This window comes from Cryptomeria japonica, chromosome 6, assembly GCF_030272615.1.
Source record: "Cryptomeria japonica chromosome 6, Sugi_1.0, whole genome shotgun sequence".
Lineage (NCBI taxonomy): Eukaryota > Viridiplantae > Streptophyta > Pinopsida > Cupressales > Cupressaceae > Cryptomeria > Cryptomeria japonica.
In genome coordinates this window covers 285724909-285744569 of record NC_081410.1, presented here as the reverse complement: position 1 = coordinate 285744569, position 19661 = coordinate 285724909, and the positions used below count along the sequence as shown (strand labels likewise).

The window sequence follows — 19661 nt, the reverse complement described above, 5'->3', positions numbered from 1 at the left end:
AAAATTCTGAATTTTGATGCACATCATTCTCTTAGAACCTCATTTTGGATCTTGTTCCTCAAAAGCCCCGGTTTCGGGGCATCAAAATCAGTGTTTTGAGGCACAACAAGGTTTCAAGTGCAAGCCCCGATTCTAGAGCCAGTAGCGTCAAAATTCAATTTTGATGCACATTGTGCTATTAGAACCTTGTTTTAGAAATTGTACCTCAAAAGTCCCAGTTTTGGAGCATCAAAATCATAGTTTGGAGGCACAACAAGGTTTCAAGATGCAAGTCCTAATTTTGGAGCCGCTAGTGTCAAAATTTAATTTTGATGCACATCGTGCTCTTAGAACCTTGTTTTGGACCTTATGCCTCAAAATATTTGGTTTCAAAGAATCAAAATTGGTGTTTGGAGGCACAACAAGGTTTCAAGAGCCAAGTCCCTATTATGGAGCCTGTAGTGTCAAAACGTGATTTTGATGCACATCGTGCTCTTCAAACCTCATTTCAAAGCATGTGGCTCGAAAGCTCCTATTTCAAAACATCAAAATCAATGTTTAAAGACACAACAAGATTTCATGACACAAGTCCCGATTCTCAAGCTGATAGAGTCAAAACACGATTTTGACAAACATGGTGTTCTTAGAACCTCATTTCGGAGGTTGAACCTCAAAAGCCTCATTTTGGGAGCATAAAAATTAGTGTTTGGAGGCATGACAAGGTTTCAAGACACAAATCCCAATTCCAAAGTTGATAGCGTCAAAACGCAATTTTGATGTACATCGTGCTCTTAGAACCTCATTTTGGAGCTTGTGCCTTGAAAGCCTTGATTTTGGAACATCAAAATGAAAGTTTTGAGGCACAACAAGGTTTCAAGAAGCAAGTCCCTATTCTGGAGCCTACATTTTGATGCACATCATTCACTTAGAAGCTCATTTCGGAGTTTGTGCCTCGAAAGACCTAATTTTGGAGCATCAAAATCAATGTTTGGAGGCACAAGGTTTGAATATGCAAGTGTTGATTCTAGAGTCAGTTGCATCAAAATCTAATTTTGGTTCACATCATGGTCTTAGAACGTCATTCAGAAGCTTGTGCCTCGAAAGCCCTAGTTTCGGAGCATCAAAATCAGTTTCTTGAGGCACAATAAGGTTTCAAGATGCAAGCCCCGATTCTAGAGCCAGTAGCATAAAAATTTAATTTTGATGCACATTGTACTCTTATAACCTTGTTATAGAAATTGTATCTCAAAAGCCCCAATTTTGGAGCATCAAAATCGATGTTTGGAGGCACAAAAAGGTTTCAAGATGCAAATCCTGATTCTGGAGCCGGTAGCGTTAAAATTTGATTTTCACGCAGATCGTGCTCTTAGAACCTTGTTTTGGAGCTTATGCCTCAAAACATTCAGTTTTGAAGCATCAAAATTGGTGTTTGGAGGAACAACAAGCTTTCAAGATGTCCCTAGTCTAGACCCTATAGTGTCAAAATGTGATTTTGATGCACGTCATGGTCTTAGAACCTCGTTTCGGAGGTTGTACCTCAAAAGCCTTATTTTTGGCGTATAAAAATTAGTGTTTGGAGGCACAACAAGGTTTCAAGAAGCAAGTCCCTATTCCAGATCCTGTAGAGTTAAAATTCCATTTTGACGAACATCAATCTCTTAGAAGCTCATTTCAAAGCTTGTGCCTCGAAAGACCTAGGTTCGGAGCACCAAAATCAATGTTTGGAAGCACAACAAGGTTTCAAGATGCAAGTCCCGATTCTAGAGTCAATAGCGTCAAAATATGATTTTTGCGCACATCATGCTCTTAGAACCTCATTTCAAAGCTTATGCCTCGAAAGCCCCGATTTCAGAGCATCAAAATTAGTGTTTTGAGGCACAACAATGTTTCAAGATGCAAGCACCGATTCTAAAGCTAGTAGCATCAAAATTCAATTTTGATCCACATTGTGCTCTTAGAACGCTGTTTTAGAAATTGTGCCTCAAAGCCCCAGTTTTGGAGCATCAAAATCGATGTTTGGAGGCACAATAAGGTTTGAAGATGCAAGTCCTGATTCTGGAGCCGGTACCATCAAAATTTGATTTTGACCCACATTGTGCTCTTAGAACCTTGTTTTGGAGCACATCGCGCTCTTAGAACCTTGTTTTGATGTGCATCGTGCTCTTAGAACTTTGTTTCGGAGCTTGTGGTTCAAAAGCTCTAGTTTCAAAACATCGAAATCAATGTTTAAAGGCACAACAAGGTTTCAAGACACATGTCCTGATTCTCAAGCTGATAGCGTCGAAACATGATTTTGAAAAACCTCATTTTTGGTGCATAAAAATTAGTGTTTGGAGGCACAACAAGGTTTCAAGACACAAGTCCCAATCTCAATGTCGGTAGCGTCAAAATGTAATTTTGATGTACATCATGCTCTTAGAGCCTCATTTCAGAGCTTGTGCCTTGAAAGCCCTGATTTTGGAACATCAAAATCAATGTTTTGAGGCACAACAAGGTTTCAAGAAGCAAGTCCCTATTCCGGAGCCTGTAGTGTCAAAATTCCATTTTGACGCACATCATTCTCTTAAGAGCTCATTTCGGAGCTTGTGCCTCGAAAGACCTAGGTTTGGAGCATCAAAATCAATGTTTGGAGGCACAACAAGGTTTAAAGATGCAAGTTTCGATTCTATATTCAATAGCGTCGAAATCTGATTTTGGCGCACATCGTGCTCTTAGAACCTCATTTCGAAGCTTGTGCCTCAAAAGACCCAGTTTTGGAGTGTCAAAATTAATGTTTGGAGGCACACTGAGGTTTCAAGATGCAAGTCCCGATTCTATAGTCAATAGTGTCAAAATCTGATTTTGGCGAACATCGTGCTCTTAGAACCTCATTTCAAAGCTTGTGCCTCGAAAGCCCTGATTTTGGACCATCAAAATCAATGTTTAAAGACACAACAAGGTTTCAAAACACAAGTCCCGATTCTCAAGCTGATAGCATCAAAACATGATTTTGACGAACATGGTGTTCTTAGAACCTCATTTTGGAGCTTGTTCCTCAAAGCCTCGTTTTTGGAGCATAAAAATTAGTGTTTGGAGGCACAATAAGGTTTCAAGATAGAAGTCCCAATTCTAGAGTCGGTAGCGTCAAAACGCAATTTTGATATACATCATTTTCTTAGAACCTCATTTCGGAGCTTGTACCTTGTAAGCTCTAATATTGGAACATTCAAGAAGCAAGTCCCTATTATGAAGCCTGTAGCGTCAAAATTCCATTTTGACGCACATCATTCTCTTAGAAGCTCATTTCGGAGTTTGTGCCTCGAAAGACCTAGTGTTGGAGCATCAAAATCAATGTTTGGAGGTACAAGGTTTCAAGATGCAAGTCCCCATTCTAGAGTCAATAGCGTTAAAATCTGATTTTGGCGCACATCATGCTATTTGAACCTGATTTCAAAGCTTGTGCCTCAAAAGCCCCTGTTTCAGAGCATCAAAATCAGTGTTTTGAGGCACAACAAGGTTTCAAGATGCAAGCCCTGATTCTAGAGCCAGTAGCATCAAAATTCAATTTTGATGCACATTGTCAAATGGAAAGGGGCATATTGTCTCCAGAGAATATTGTTTTGGGGACTTATCCTTATTCTTCAGTTCTGTGATCTCAGTCCGTAAGGCTTGTAATTGTTTGTGTACCATGACTATAGGTGATTCTTCCTTTTTAGTAATGAGTGTCTGAACATCATATGTAGTAGGAAGTTTGGCACCTTGTTTTGCTAGTTCTAAGAAATAGTCTTCATTTTTTCGAGCCAGGATAAATTTCATCATTTTTCAAAAGTCTTTATCCTTTTGACAGTCACAAATATCTTTTTCTGGAGGTTCAATATCTTCTTCAGCTTCACTTGATGAGGAATCATTATCGGTTTCGTGAATACTAAGGTTGTCTTTGTCATTGTATTTCATCTCATGTATAGTGGGAGATTTTGGTTCATCAAAAACCGGTACCCCTGATGATGAAGGTTTGTCAGTGAGCGGGTCCTTCATGTAGTATGGGTTATCTTGATATGTGAAGGGTTGTCCTTTGCCTTTGGCTTCTTTCTTACGAGAACTAGTTTGAATAGGCATTTTTAGGGATTAGTGTAACCTAAAGTTGTTTGTGATGCAGAGGCAAAGATCAATTTCAGAGCTAGTTGTTGGGTTAATGTATTGTTTGAGAGAAGCAATTAAGATTTAGTCTACTTTCAGGAAAGATCTATCCTATATAAGACGTTTATCTAAGTTGATTCGAGAGTAGTGACTAAGATTCGGTCTGGTTTCTGGAACAATCTATCCTGTATAAGACATTATCTAAGTGACTTAGGTTTGATAAGTAGTTGATTGAACTAGTTGAAAGATGATTGACCAAATTGTGCAATATAAATGGCAGAGGTACACTATCTTGATCTATTTATGCTTAGGATAATGATAACCAGTATTATGTTCACTGTAAACTATTTTAGGCAAGTTTAATTGCTTTGTACTGACAAAATCAGAGATTCGTATGACGGGTTTTACAGAGCCGGATGACAATTTAATAGCATTAGGATGACAATAGTTTTGTTTCGTATGAGTTGCTTCCTAGTATTGTATGACAGATGGGTATGTCTAGGATGACAGAAGATTTAGTGCAATTCTATATCGTACGACACAATATTTATCTTTATAAGACAGAGTATTAGGATTCGTACAACAGAGGATTGAGCTCAGACGACAAATAATCAGACTCGTACGACACAAGATATGAAGCATGATGATAAATTATCAGATTCGTATGACTGTTCTCAAGATAGAGACAAAAAATCTGAGTTTTTCAATAGCTAAGTATGACAACTAAGTATGACCAATTCTGAGATGGACTAAGTTTTGACTAGGATAGACTAGTTTTGGACAAAATTTCAATTTTAGGATGAACTAGTTCTGACACAGACATAGTTTTTGATCACTGAGTTGTTTCTTGTTTTCACCAATTTTGGTATTCTAGTTTTAGTTTGAGGGATGAAAACATAGAAAACACGTAGTATGAATAGTAACTCCAATCACAACATGCAAGCCCTACGGAATTTGGTGAGAGAAGAAAACCTTTGCTTGTAGACTCAGGTACACACCCAATAGCTAATCAAAATACGACCGTTGAGTCTCATGCAATGGATTCTCAATGTCGTATTATCCGACTCCAAATGTTAATGGGGGCACGAAATGACAAGTATCTTAGGAGAGTTACTATCTCTCTTGCACAAAGATTATCCCACTTTCGGAGGTGAATCGGGTAGCTTCTAATTTTAATTGGATCTAGTAAGGGGTCCATTCGGTGCATCGAGGTATAAACTCAATTAAGAGGTCTCCCAGCCTTGAAAACCAAGGTTTAATATACCTGAAGGTACAGAGGAGAGCTATTCCTAAGCACTGTCGTTGACTTGATTTTTATCAAATCACGTTTATTTTATAGTGTGTTGGAGTACTTGGCATTTATTTGTTCCCACTTAGGTCGTTCCCCTCACACCGACTATAATGGCTTTAATATTTTTTAAGCTCCTTGGGAGGGCAGGCCTGCTAAAGATGTACAAATCTCAAACAAAGAAAATGCCTCAAGGGTTTGGATTTCTGATTATCTAAAAAAAGACAAGAGCATACTCTCCTACCTCTCAAAATTTACTCAAAACATGAAATACAAATTTGTTCTTTAACCAGATAGCAATTTAGGTGCTTAAAAATGAATTGAAAGAATACATGATTGTTTGGTCGATTCTTTTTAGGCAACCTGCAAAGACAACGAATCAGTAGTCATATTGTCTTTGTGCGACAAGCATATTCTTCGACAAGCGTTCTGCAAAAACTGATTAGGCTGTGAAAAATTCTAAGATAGACAGATAAACAACCAGGGTCAGTCGTTAGTATAATCAATTTGAACAGAAAATCAGAATAATGAAATTTTCTTTTTTGTCTTTTTAACCAGAAAAATACAAAATTGTATGATAGAGTTTACCAGATCGTACGATACAAGATTCCAGTTCGTACGACACCTGTAGTTCGTACGACACCTGTAGTTAGTCTTGGAGGCCGAAAAATGTAGTCTTTTGCCCCACAGTGGGTGCCACAAATGTGTGTGTGAAAAAGTGAAATAAGAATCTATATCTGTAGGACACAACACTTCAATTAAGTCATTACATGTATGGTTAGATAGATATAAGCATGAATAATAAAACCATAACAAATCGACCAATTGCCTTCTGAAAGATGTGAGTATAAGATTGCTCTTAGATTTTTATAAGCAATACCAGTGACTAGACTACACCAAGATGAAGGATTTAATCTATATGAGCATGATATGAATGCAAGATGGATGAATAATTCAAGCAATAATGAATTCAAGCAATATGGATAAAACTAAATATGGATACAAATAATCTAAAAAAGAACAATATATTCAATGACTCTAGAGCAAAATCAGCATAATAATAATCTCCAAGCGTGTTCTCAAAAATCTATGGGGTAATTTGAATGAGAGCTGAAAGGCAGAATTTATAGAGAATTACAAAAAAAGCTCAATTTAGGATTAATTGAAATAATTGAGAAATCAGGTTCAGTTAACCTTGAGATAGATTCCAATTATAGTTTAATTGAAATGCATTTAGATAGGAAGTTTGAGTTGCATTAGAAATAAGATTTTATTAATTCCATGCACTTGTGATAAAAATAGATAATTATTTGATTTATTCAAAAAAAGAGTCTTTTCAATGCAACTGAACTTCTTTTTCTGAAAAGCTTTGAGTTCCATTTTTAGAGAATAATTCAATAATTCAATTAATTGCTTTTCTGATTTCAAGTTCTAAATCTAGAAAAAGAAATAATATTTCAAGTTTGATTTCTCTCTCAATTCAATTCTTTTTCTTTTATTTTCAATTCAACTCTTGCTTTGTGATTAATTCCTCTTTTGTAATAAATTAATTCCTTTTTTTGCATGATTAAATGGCAAATTTATTAATTAATTAAATATGCTAGGATATTTAATAAATTAAAATAGGATAATTGATTAAAATGATTTTCTTGAAATGATTCAATTAATTAAATAAATATTTAATTAATATTGAGTAATTGATTTGTCATGCAATATTTGATGATTGAAGAATTAATAATGTGATCCAGATTGATTTAATTGCCTTTGGTTAGGACCTTGGTGATGTTGTCGAGATTAGGGGCCCATGGTTTAGATGATCAATTTTAGGGTATTACAATAACAACACAAAACAACACAATAGTGCCCTGGGAAAAACCAGTAACAATTCTCAAATCTTGATTAATCAAATTGAATTTACAATTAGCTTCACACTTGAAGTTGTCAGCAAATATGCACATAACCTTTGGGTAAATAGTACTAACAAACTTATCTGCAATACAAGGAGGATGGTAGATTGAGGTCACTGTCTACAAGATCGATCTATTGTCATAAAGATGATGCTTGCTGACCCTAAGATGATGTTTGTTGCCCTCTTAGACCAATTCGCGGTCCTTCAAGAGAGTTCATTGTGCCTTGATGAGGTTCGCTGACTGCAAAATGTGTTTACTATGCATCTGTTGATGTTCATTGGCTTCTAATACTGAGTCATTGTCTTCTGATTATGTTCGCTATGCTCTTAATGATATTCACTAATTATTGAAGGTGATTCGCTAATTACTGAAGACAATTTGCTGCTTGAGGATAGATAGAAGGTATTTGTTGGAGATGTATTTGAGCAATGAGATAAGCTTCACATATATAGGAGACTCTAGCCTTCACTTCACCTTAGGTCGGCTAGGTTTAATTCCCACCAAAATATAAACAAATAATTTCATTTTACAAGTTACAAGTATAGGTCGTGACCTATTTACAAGTTACATAATTTTGGTGTCAATCCATATTTTACATAATGTTTACACGTTATACATGCAAGTCACAACACGTTACATATGTATTTAACATAAATCACCCATATAGGGCCCAATCAACATGATGACAAATTTCTAAGGCTAAAAGGCCAATTTAGAGAGCTAGGTCGACTCAAGCTAGGAATCCGACCTAGCTATAAATCAACAGTTAGGAACCCCAAACCTCACAAAGAAGGGCCTATCCCTCCTCCATGACACCTCTCAGATATAAAATCCCTAGTTCTTTAATTGCTTTCCTTCAGAGCCCTTGTTCTACCTTCAAAATAACCAAATTGCAATACGAATCTCACATAATTCATCCATTACTAGCATATCAATCACATCAAGGTACATATACACTACATGTTAGAGCTAATTATAATTAAATCATTGCTCTTAAGAATTATCCAACATTAGAGTAGATCAGAAACATCTTCACCAAACCATTCACTGAAAGCAATTTATTCATCTACAAGCTTGTTACAGATGTGACAAGTGTCTACTTTACAAGCGACACCTTAGACCTTTGCTTTCTCTCTAGTTTGGGGGGCTATTTTCTCTCTTTATTTTAAGAGGGAAGGTTCTCTTTTTCTAAGAGGAACAACTTGCACATGACTACCTCATCAAGCTTCATTTATTAGGACCCATCTTTTACTTCACCTAACTTAAGATCAAAAGGGGGTGTTAGTGTACATATTTTTTTCCTTGTGTTATACGATATTTCTTTTTTCTACACATTATTAAGGTTTATTATGTTGATAGAGAGTTATTATAAGAGTATGTTGCATAACCCATCACTTATATATGTGTCATTCTCATTCACTTTTGGGTAATTGAGTCTCAAATCCTCTTTTAAATTTATTAACCACCTCTAATAACCATTTGTTTGTCTATTATGAATAGTGCAAAATTCAAATTATTACACTCCTCCTGGAATGTTTGTGCTCTACATATAACACTCCCCTCTCTTATTTGTCAAAAAGATTAATGTGAACATTTTCAAAATTATCTTTAAAAATTTATCTCCATTCCATTATTTTGATCTTTTCATCTATTCATTGGAATGTGTGTAATCTATATCTGACAATAAATCCTTACTCAAATTCTTGAAACTAGTAGAAGCTAACAATATGCCCTAAATATTCTAATAAATTATTTTTATTTATTTTTTAAGAGTTGGATTATAAATGCATTCAAATTGATTCCTAGATGTCATTATTATTTTGGATGATTCCAAATGAATGGGGGAATGTCTTTCAATAGATCAATCAAGTACACAAATCAATCTCGTGCGTCAATGGGCACCAAGTGGAATAATGAGCCAAACAAAATAATTGAATTTTGAATTAAAAAAATAGAGAGGTCATATCAAATTGAAGGTGTGGAAACCAAATTCACACGTAAATTCGTTATTACATATTTATTTATTCAAAACTATCTAATCAAACAAATTTAAAATATAATTAAAAAAAAAACATAATATAATAATTATCAACAAATTATTTTATTTACAACAATATAATCAAAACATATAACAAATAATATACCATTTTTAACATTACAAGATATTACAAATTTCATTTTATTTTCATATTCAAAATAGAAAACACTCAAAAAAGCAGGTGTAGCAAAAGCAAAAGAAAGGGAGTTAGTTTGGTTAGTAGGGGCGAAGAGAAGAAATCAAGTGGGAATGGGAGGAGAAGGGTAATTATTGTGTTTCTGTAGGGGAGGGAGGGAGAGAGCGGTAAAAGTAGAACTGCCCTTGCGCATTTCTCGCATACTGCGGAGGGCGGCCATTGTGCTTCTATGCATTTCCTCCTCGTGTCCCCTCTCATACACATAAACCGTCGCTTCCTCTTCTTCTCCCAACATTCTACCTTCTTCCTCCCTTGCAAACAACTGCTCAAGGGTTTCCTCGCATTCCTTCACAAGTTTGAACAGAACCTCCATCGCAAAAAATGGCTGCTCTAACACCTTCTCAATGAAAGCCAGACGGAGTATTCCTCCCCTTCTTTTGTCGTACTTCTTTAATATTTTCACCAGCCCTAAAATCATAAAACAAAATCTGCTTCAGTTTAATTATCTAAATTACAGCACAGAAAAGGGGTTCTTCTGAATCACTGTGGATATGAATCGATAATAATTGACTGGTAGTAGTTGAATCCCAATAAATCAACGCATAACTTGATTAATAATATTTACCTGTGTAATTCAAAACGCTATAATTTTCCAAAAGCACCATTTCCCCATGGAAATTTACAAAGTCCTTGCGCACACTCATCATCTCCTGCCTGAATTTGGCCGGTGATAAACCGTATGTGTCTTTCACCCTCTCTATTCTATCCTGCAACTCCTGTTTTGCATATTAAAATATTAAAATTCCTATAACATGCCACTTAAGCAGGGGAAAGGAGAGGATTTATGTATCTTTGGCAGAGAAAAGAAAAGATTTAAATACCTTTTGGTGAATGATGTATTCCTCTTCCTTTTCCATGAAAAAATGATTGAACTTTTCAAGCTCAGGGTAGAGCAGCTGGATGAAATCGACCTCCTCGGCGGTCAATTTGTACTTCAAAAATGTGAGATCTAAACCATCACTGCTCCGACTGGTGGAAGAATGACTCTCTCCCTGTGTTTCGATCCTTTGCCGCTTGCGTGGCACTTGAGAGATCCCTTCGTCTTGGGCTTTGGGAGCTATAACTTTCAAAAGCTTCTTTAGACGTTTGTATGCAATAAATTTGTCCCGCCATTCTGGCAACGCTTCTTCAATCAGCCTCTGAAGATTTTTACCGAATTTCATTGTAACAGCTAAAGTATTTTCCCTCTTTGCTTGCGTACTAATTTAGATCTTCCAAATTTTGTTTGCCAGATCGCTTCTGCCGTCAGAAATTAAGGCAATTTTTTGCATAAAACTCAATCTAAAAATCCAAGGCAAGTTCGACAACACCCAGAACACACTCTGTAAGCCAAAATTTCAGCCAAAAAACTGAAGAAAAATTGTAATGAGATGGCAATAATTCGCACACTGTAACCTGATATCAAATTTAACAAGAGCTAACCTTCGACCTCAAAAAACCAACAATCGTCGACTGGGCACTGCAGAATCTACAGCGAGAAAATGGAAGGCAAAGAACAAACTCCATTGAGATTTGATTTACATATTGGTATTTTAAGGCGTAAGCAGGTGCTTTAAAAGCCACAAAAATGAATAATATTCGCAGAGATATACTTACTTGTTCCCCTCACATATTCCAATTTCATCGGCATATTCTTCCAAATTCTTTCTTCTACCAACCTCGGTATTTGCACTCTCCAAAATAAATTAGCCCGCACATTCTTTTATTCGGTCAATTGACGGCTTTTATTGTGCCTTCTTTATTATAATATTGATTGCAAAGGACAAAACAAGACTAAAAAAAAATACAACTCTAAACCAATCAAAACTCTTTTACTCAACCAGTTATCTTTAGACCGTTTTTAAGAGAAAGAAAGTTGTGATAGATTATATTTTTACAATTCTAAAATTAAAATATAGATTTTTTAAGATTGTATTTTTATTATATTTTTATATTATCTTAACTTCTTGAAACTGCATAATCAAAATTCAGGAAAAGCTTGTCTACATGAGACCTTAAAGTGCAGTCAAGAGCTCAAGAATCAAAGCAATGGAGGTTCTTGTTTGTACTCAAGGTCTAGAATCAAGGTGAGGAACCAAATCTCTAAGTTTGTCATAGTAAATAAGCAGCACTCATGCCAAGGAAATATCAATGACAGTCAAAGCACCAAGTTAAATGCAAAAGAACAATATTCACAGTCTTCACTGTCAAAGGTATAGCCATTTGAAACGAAGTTAATAGTCATTTAATTATCAATCACAGAGCACCCAAGATAAGAATCTATGCCATGACAGTAAAATTATAAACTATAGTCACATGCAAGGAAGTGTGTATTCAATGAATATGTCATTTGCAAAGAACATGGTGTCATGAAGCCACTAGTGTCATGAAGCCAGATAAGGGATAGATTCTCAGTGACAAAGAGATAAAGGCAAAAGGGTTACTATCAAAACCTATCATGTCTATAGTATAACTAATAGTCCATTGATCAGACCAAAAACATACCAATCATAGATACTTTCAATAGCCATGTCTTGATAGCATAAAAAGGGTAATCATAATCTAGAACATATTGGTTACTGTTAGATCATTCAGAGCCACATCAAGAAGCTTTAGAGGTTGCAATGAGTAAATGGGGTTTTCTGAGTTAAGATTTACTAGTAAAAAATCAGACCAAAATGTCATGAGCAACAGTTACAGTGATTACCCAAATAGAAAGCACTAATGAAAAGGAATAACTGACACAACAGTCAACATAGAAAACAATTACATGAAAAGAGCATGTCAAGAAGTTCATGAAAAGTTTTTGTTAACCACAGTAATGGAATTCATAAAACAGTCCCATATCGTTGCATGATATAGACTTCATAAAAGTATATACACAGAGCTAAACCAACAAGTCACAACCATGGATTGTGTGTAAGATCTCTGCAATAGTAGAATCAACTCATAATCTTAGCAATTAAAAGCATACTATAGGAATTCACAGAGGTCTCATATGAGATCCAATGAAGCTTACAAAGATACAAGCCAGAGAGAATGAATAAAACATTTATGATTGTCACAAGGAATGCATATAACATAACAAGGCATTGTATACACAAAATTAGTGTTGAACATAATGTACCACCGAGAGGGGGGCGAATTAGTGGTTCTTGAAATATTTTCTTTTTAACCAAGTTTGGAATACCAGTTATCACCCTAAACACTAAATAGTCAAATCGGTAAGATAAATGTGGATATCACAAAGAGGCAAACACACAAATGCATAACCCACAACACTGGATGTATAAGGAAAACCCAATATGGGAAAAACCTCGGTGAGAAATGTTGCTAGAGTCTACTGCTCCAATCCAGCCTCACAATAAAACAATGGATTACAATGATTTAGGGCACCAACCTAAGGAGCACCAACCCCTACACCAAGCTCCAACTTGGTTTGGTATAATGAAATACAGTTTTGATACAGTTATAGCACCTGGTTGCAAATGAGTTTTGCAACACCTGATCAATGGATTTTTGTCAGTAAACAACCTCCTCTTCTTCACTGGTTCTCACACTGTCGGTTATCAGATTACTCTCTCTGATGACTCACTAGTTACTCTTAGCCTCTCTTCTTTCTCCCTCAACCTCACACCACACTGTGTCACTCTTTGATGCCTTCTTAACCAATCACACCTCACCGATTAGCTTGACTATTAGAACTGCAATAGTCTACCGGTTACTCTCTCTCTACCAGTTAGACCCTCTCACCGGTTCGCCTGCTAACTCACATTGCAACTTTCTTAGAATGAACTCTAAGACAGATAATATTTCTCCTTTCTCAGGCTCTCTTCTCTCTCACACTTCTCATCAAGCATCAACTAATTTCAATCTCGAGCTGACATATTTATCTTTTAGGGTTCTCACCAAAAAGCATTCAAATAGTGTCGTGTTAGGTTTTGCCTTCACCAACTCAATCCATATTAGATTTGATCCGATATGCTTTTCTAGAGAGAGATGATTTGCATGTCATCGATCAACACCATCAACATCTCACATTTCAATGTGTTTCTATATTTGGATGTCTGCACTATGTTTTTCTATATTTCTTTGTCACACGCCATTAATGGCTCAACTGTTTCCTTCAACAAACGGATACGAAGATCAGATCTTCTTGTAGGATTATTTCAATCTTTTGTCATCTTGTCTTCCTCGAGCCACAACCTTCTGCCATTCTTCCATGATTTGCGGGTTCTTCATAAAAAACTGACTTTCTTGTTGACTGTTACATCGATGAACGCTTCATTGACCTCTATATGATCACCACCTGTCATCATTGTCGACATCCATCTATGCTTGGTTTGCAATGTCAATTTGACATCCTTCATAGACAAATATTGACTATTGATTCAACTCACCTTACTGATAAAACCTAACTCCACTGGTGGGCCTTCATACCTACATACCTCTTCTCTGTCGGTGGATCAACTTAGCCTCCCATCAAACATGTTGGTCCTACTACTAAGTCCATTTACCGGTAGCATTAATCTTCTTTGAGTATACCGGTTTACATCCTTCAGTTCTTCTCTTGCTTGCTTGTTTTGCCTTGTCGATGGTCCTACTTTACCGGTAGATGATGGATTTCATGTGTATCGGTAACCTACCTTCAATATGCTTACATACATATGGATTGACATCATCATGTCTTACTTCTCCTATATCGGTCACCACTTCTTACTCACCGATGACCATGCCAAACCAGTTGATATCAATGACAACTTAATGCCAACAATCTCCCCCTTTGGCATTGATGTCAACTTATTGCAAGATTTCACACCAGTAGATTTCTCCCCCTTTGACACAATGACAAAGGATCAGGCTACTTTATACCCCCCCTTTGATTCATACTTATCATCCCCTTAGTCAAATCTTCTCTTAGTGATTACAATCGATACTAAGACATACAACCCTTAACTTTCCCTATGAATCAACATGTGGTTCAAGAGATATAAATGCTACTATGAACTACCCCTGAACCATATATCTCCTAACAAACTTAAGTACGTGAGGTAGGTGACACAACTCCTAACTTGTCTTGAGTACCCAAAAGTGCTTACCGGCAATGGTTTGGTGAAGATGTTTGCCACTCGTTCTCCTGTAGGGACATAGTCCATCTTTACTTCATGTCCTTCAACCTTCTCTCTAAGAAAATGATACTTGATGGCTATATGTTTTGTCCTTGAATGCATCACCGGGTTCTTTGTTATGTTGATGGAACTTGAATTATCACATCGGATGGAAATAGGATTAGAGATGTCCACCTGTATGTCCTTGAGGGTTTTCCTTCATCCAAAGCACTTGAGAGCAGCATGTAGTAGCAACAATGTATTTTTCTTCAGCAGTTGATAGGGAGACTAAATCCTTCTTCTTGCTATGCCATGAGACCAACCGATCACCTAGAAAAAATGCACCACCAATTGTGCTCTTCTAGTCATCAATGCAACCTATCCAATCAACATCAGTATATGTTTCCAAGATGAATTCCCCTTGTTTAGGGTACCACAATCCATAACTGAGTGTTCCTTGCAGGTACCTAAATTTTTTTATTACAAAATTCATATGTGACTGCTTAGGTGCAGCTTAAAATCTAGCCACCATGTACATTGCATGCGCTATATCCAGTCTAGAAGAAGTAAGATACAATAAGTTGTCTATCATGGATCTATACAATGTCTGATCCACCACCGATGATTCATCATTCTTGCTTAATTTTCTTCCGGTCACCATGGGGTACTCACCGATTTGCAGTCTTCCATTTGAAACTTCTTTAACATGCCTTTGCATACTTGGTTTGTGAGATAAAGATTCCCTTATCTAGTTGTGATATCTGCAAACCATGGAAGTATGTCAATTCACCAAGCATTGACATCTCAAATTCTGACTACATCTGATCGGCAAATTATTTGCAAAGAGTGTCCTTTTATATGTCTTATGGAATATCTTTTTGGAAATGTCTATATATATATATATAATTATTAAACCTTAATTCTATGTATAATGTAATCTCAATATTTATCTTAGAACCCTAATCCCCATAATTGAACCCTAACAATAGCCTTAACCCTAACCCTCATCCTAATTGAAATATAACCCTAGTCTTAACCTTGATTGTAACCCTAATTAAACATTATCTCTAATCCTAATTGTAGTGCTAACCCTATTCAAACCCTAACCTCGAGCTTTATCCTAGAATCATAACTACAATCCCAACCCTAATTGAGCCCATTAACCTTGATCTTAATTAAATCCTAACATTATCCCTGGCCTAAAAGAACCCTAACCAACTACGATCTCAATTCTATCATTAATCATTAATCATAAGCATGATTGTAATTCTAACACTACAATTGTAACCATAATCCTAATTGAACCCTAATGGTAAGCTTTACCTTATCCCTAATTGAAATTTAGCCCTAATTAAACACTAACAGCCTTATCCCTAATTGAACTCTAACGCTAATTAAATACTAACAATGATCCATATTAAGTAGTGTGAAATGAAGGGTGTTGCACCCTCAAAGTTGTTTTGAGCAATATGTTGCCAATTTTAAAGTTCTCTAAGCAATCGTCCACTCTTTTAACAAATACTAAATGGATTCCCTATGGTATATTTATTACTTAAATATATGGAAAATGGTTATTGATATAATGACTTCATCTATGTGAATCTTGAGATAAGTCAAATTATTTAGATAAAAATTCACTCAAAAAATAAAACTATTGATATTGATTAATTGTTTATTATCAAATAGCACTAGACACATGTAAAATTGAATATCATATAAATTTTATGTTATTACCAAGTATAGCATGCCTGCCAAAATTTGTTGCAATCTTAATAAGATAAATTGATAAAAAGAGATTGTAAGGCATACGATTGTTGAATGACCACATATAGAGTAAACAAACAACTGCCTAGCATAAAATAACATAAACAACTATTAATATGATTAGAATGTTCTTTGCGTAAGAAATAGCATGTTACTTGCCATTTATATTTTAAGTCCCTTTTTCTTTCTCATCGCGGTAACCATTTAAGATCAGTTGGTCATTGTATTTTTGGAATTTGAATGAAGTGTGCCGGTTAGGTCCAACCATCTTCACAAATATCATTTTCATCAAATAATAGTTAATCTACATTATGGTCTACCATTGGGATTCCATTGTCCTTTCTCAGCTTCCCATTGCAGCATGGCTCCGGCTCGGGGTGGCCCTCTGATGCTCCTGTGGCCTTTGCTCCTCCTGCTGCTGATTTTAGGTGGCCCTCTACCACCACCTCCAAGTTTCCTTGCCTAGCTTTGGCGATCTCACCTCCCAGGCAGGAGGAAGGAGAAATTTAAAGAGATCTTGAAGATGGGCGGTCTGTGTCAGACCCAACTCCTAGCCCCGCTGATGTATGGGACAAAAAAGATGACCCTAGTCCTCCTCCCTCAGCTACCACTACTTTGGTTGCCTGAGGAAGTTTTTTGATGAATAGCTTGTTGTTATTTTTTTGTTTCCGGCCGTTGGCCGAGTGACTCTCGCAGGGTGATCTTGTACCCCCAACCTTTTTTTGTGAATATGTACTTTAATATTTCTTATTAATAGAGAAGGCCTATTCATCAAAAAATAATTCTAGGGTTACGTCCTCCTCCAATATTGAGCATAATCTAGGTACCAAATTCAAGAAAACCCTAAACCTGTCACAAGCATTTTGTAAACAAAAAAGACCCAAAAATCTTAATGCTGCAATATTCATGGAGGAGACCAACAAGTTATCCTATTAAAAATCTCAAACCCTAGAAACCCTAAATCATTCATTATCCCTGAGGGTGGAGGACCCATGCCTCTAAAATTTGTTCAAAAATGTTATACACGTCTTACTTGCTCACTTCCCACATTGCACCCAAATTGTTATTTCTTGACTTGCCAAGGACTCATTGTAAAAGGATAAAAAGTTCACACACATAGGGGAAGAGCACCAATTACAGTTCATTTCTTATCTTCAAATTATTAATCTTAAAGAAATTTAAAAAATGATGATAAAAAGTTTGTTAATAAATTTCACATATATTAATAGCCGCCCACTCTACACCTAGTAATTAGAATTTTTTAACTTTAACTAGAGGAGTTGTAGTGCACTGTTATTGGGGCATCTTTAAGTAGGTATTAGACAACACTTTGAAATGACCACTTTTTAATTCTTGCGCGCATAACAAATCCCATAGTGTATGTCATTACTACCCCGAAGGCAAAACAATAGCTATAAGTAGTTAAGTTGCATACTGTAGCATCCTAAAATTGCACCCTTTGCAATCTTGACCACATTTGGGGCCTTGACCTTAGTGTTCTCATCCTCATGGTTGATTTGGACTTATTTATGCCTTTAACATGCAAAAATGTTCATATTATACCTTGCATGGCACCTTGACCCCAACCCAAATATGGGGTAGGACCAAGGCATGGTGCCTTGGTCCTCTTTAGGTGGGCCCTAATATGAACCCCTTGATCCATCCCAAATTTGAGCATGAAACCTTGCTCCATGTCAGCCTATGTCAAAAAATTAATATGTTTGACAAGTATATAAGGAGGTCTTCCCCTCTCATTTGGACATAAGGTGGATACAAGGGATAAGTGGGAGAACTACATTCAAGCAATCAAGCATTCAAGCATTCAAGCATTCATCATCAAGCATTTCTAAAGGCCTTCAAGGCTACATATTCTTCATTTATCCATTGTGGAGCAACATTACATCATTCATTTGCAAGCATGTGTGTGTGTTAGGGTTTTGTCATGTTCATGTCATTTCATACAACATATGTGATTACATTTAAGAAGCAAAGCATCATCATCATTCATTGCAAATCTGAGGTATACCTTTCCATTATTTATTTCAAGCATTTGCAATATTTAATTCAAGGTTGATTTCAAACCGGGGTTTAACTTAGGCAAACCCATAATCCCAACATTTTCCCCCTTCTTTTTGTGTATAGGAAACAGGTACAAAGTTGCACTCTTCATAATAAGTTTCATTCATGGAGACGAATCGACCATTTTTGACATACAGAAAGTTTGGAGGATCGTAGTGTCATGTCCTAGTCTCGGCTTTTAAGAGCTTTTTTGAGGGTCAGATTTGACTCAACTTATACTACTCAATTCCAAGTGCCCAGCTCGATCCCGCATCTATAGCTCATTGTTTTCTCCATTTTATCTTCATTTTTCACCACTTTATGCTATTTTAGTATTTCAACTTACAAAAGAGAGGAAACCCCACAAAAATCAATCCAATCCATTTAGTATTCAATCCTTATTTGATTCGTGACTGAATCTAGTGGGTTCTCTTTCCTCTTTTGAATGTAACTTAGGTTTTCCAAGTGAAATTGATTTGGTGATTTCTCCCTCCTATGTTGCAAATCGTCAAATCAAAATTTGCCCTTTACATTTTGGTGATCCTGACTCCTTACACCCTTATTTCTGATTCATGTTCTCAGATCTGATTGTTTATGTAATTTAAAATTCAAGTTTTCATTTACAAGTTTGATTTTCGTGCAAATTTTAAAAATTTAGAGGTTCATTTCACTAAAACCCTAATCTTTTTTTTTGCCATTTGGAGGAATTGATTATGTGTTGCATTGATGTTTTGTCATTGATGTCAACACTAGCTATTTTGGTTGCTTTATCGGTATCCTTCTGGTCCCCGTAGGTTGTTTAGTTTCTGGTTGGATTGGATCATAATGATCCAGTATGATCTGGTATGCTTCAATATGTTTTGGGTTATGGAATTGGCTTATTCATGCTCATTTTCAGTCAGTTGGTTTTAATTTGGTGATTGGATGCTATCTTGTATGCTAGTAAGCTTGGTTTGTTGTTCCGGCAAGGGTTTCACCAGTAGAGCTTTGTTGAAGATCTTTGATGATATGCATAAGTGGTGTTGGTGTGGCTTCTAGTGGAGATTCAAGATGCTGATGATGATCATGTTCGAGACTTAGTTGATTGAGATCATTTCTTTAGCGTGTGTGGACCTATATTGGGTCCCACTATTATCTAGGTTATGGACTGACTTAATGTAACGTGTGGATTGGACTTCTCGATGTGCTTTTGAGATGTCTTATGGGTTGGATATTATTTGTTTGG

The 19661-nt window shown here is 36.2% G+C and overlaps 1 protein-coding gene across 2 annotated transcripts; it reads right to left on the bottom strand.

The window, feature by feature from the left end:
- Positions 1–9456: 9456 nt before the first annotated feature.
- Positions 9457–11140, bottom strand: LOC131031977 (SPX domain-containing protein 1). 2 transcript variants are annotated; one of them, XM_057962857.2, is made up of 4 exons: positions 11124–11140; positions 10349–10995; positions 10093–10243; positions 9457–9935 (listed from the first exon to the last, which is right to left on the bottom strand). In XM_057962857.2, exons 2-4 carry the CDS (start codon positions 10688–10690, stop codon positions 9571–9573), a joined length of 858 nt encoding a protein of 285 aa, XP_057818840.1. In that variant the 5' UTR covers positions 10691–10995; positions 11124–11140; the 3' UTR covers positions 9457–9570. The 2 variants fall into 2 exon arrangements, with proteins under 2 accessions (XP_057818840.1, XP_057818832.1); XM_057962849.2 differs by lacking the exon at positions 11124–11140 and having other exon boundaries at positions 10349–11064.
- Between the last annotated feature and the right edge of the window lie 8521 nt (positions 11141–19661).

Excerpts from the sequence above, each read along its gene's own strand:
- LOC131031977 (XM_057962857.2), bottom strand. The coding sequence starts at position 10,690 with ATGAAATTCGGTAAAAATCTTCAGAGGCTGATTGAAGAAGCGTTGCCA. Across the intron at positions 10,244-10,348 it reads AATACATCATTCACCAAAAG|GAGTTGCAGGATAGAATAGA; the intron begins GTATTTAAATCT and ends TATGCAAAACAG. Across the intron at positions 9,936-10,092 it reads TAGCGTTTTGAATTACACAG|GGCTGGTGAAAATATTAAAG; the intron begins GTAAATATTATT and ends TTATGATTTTAG.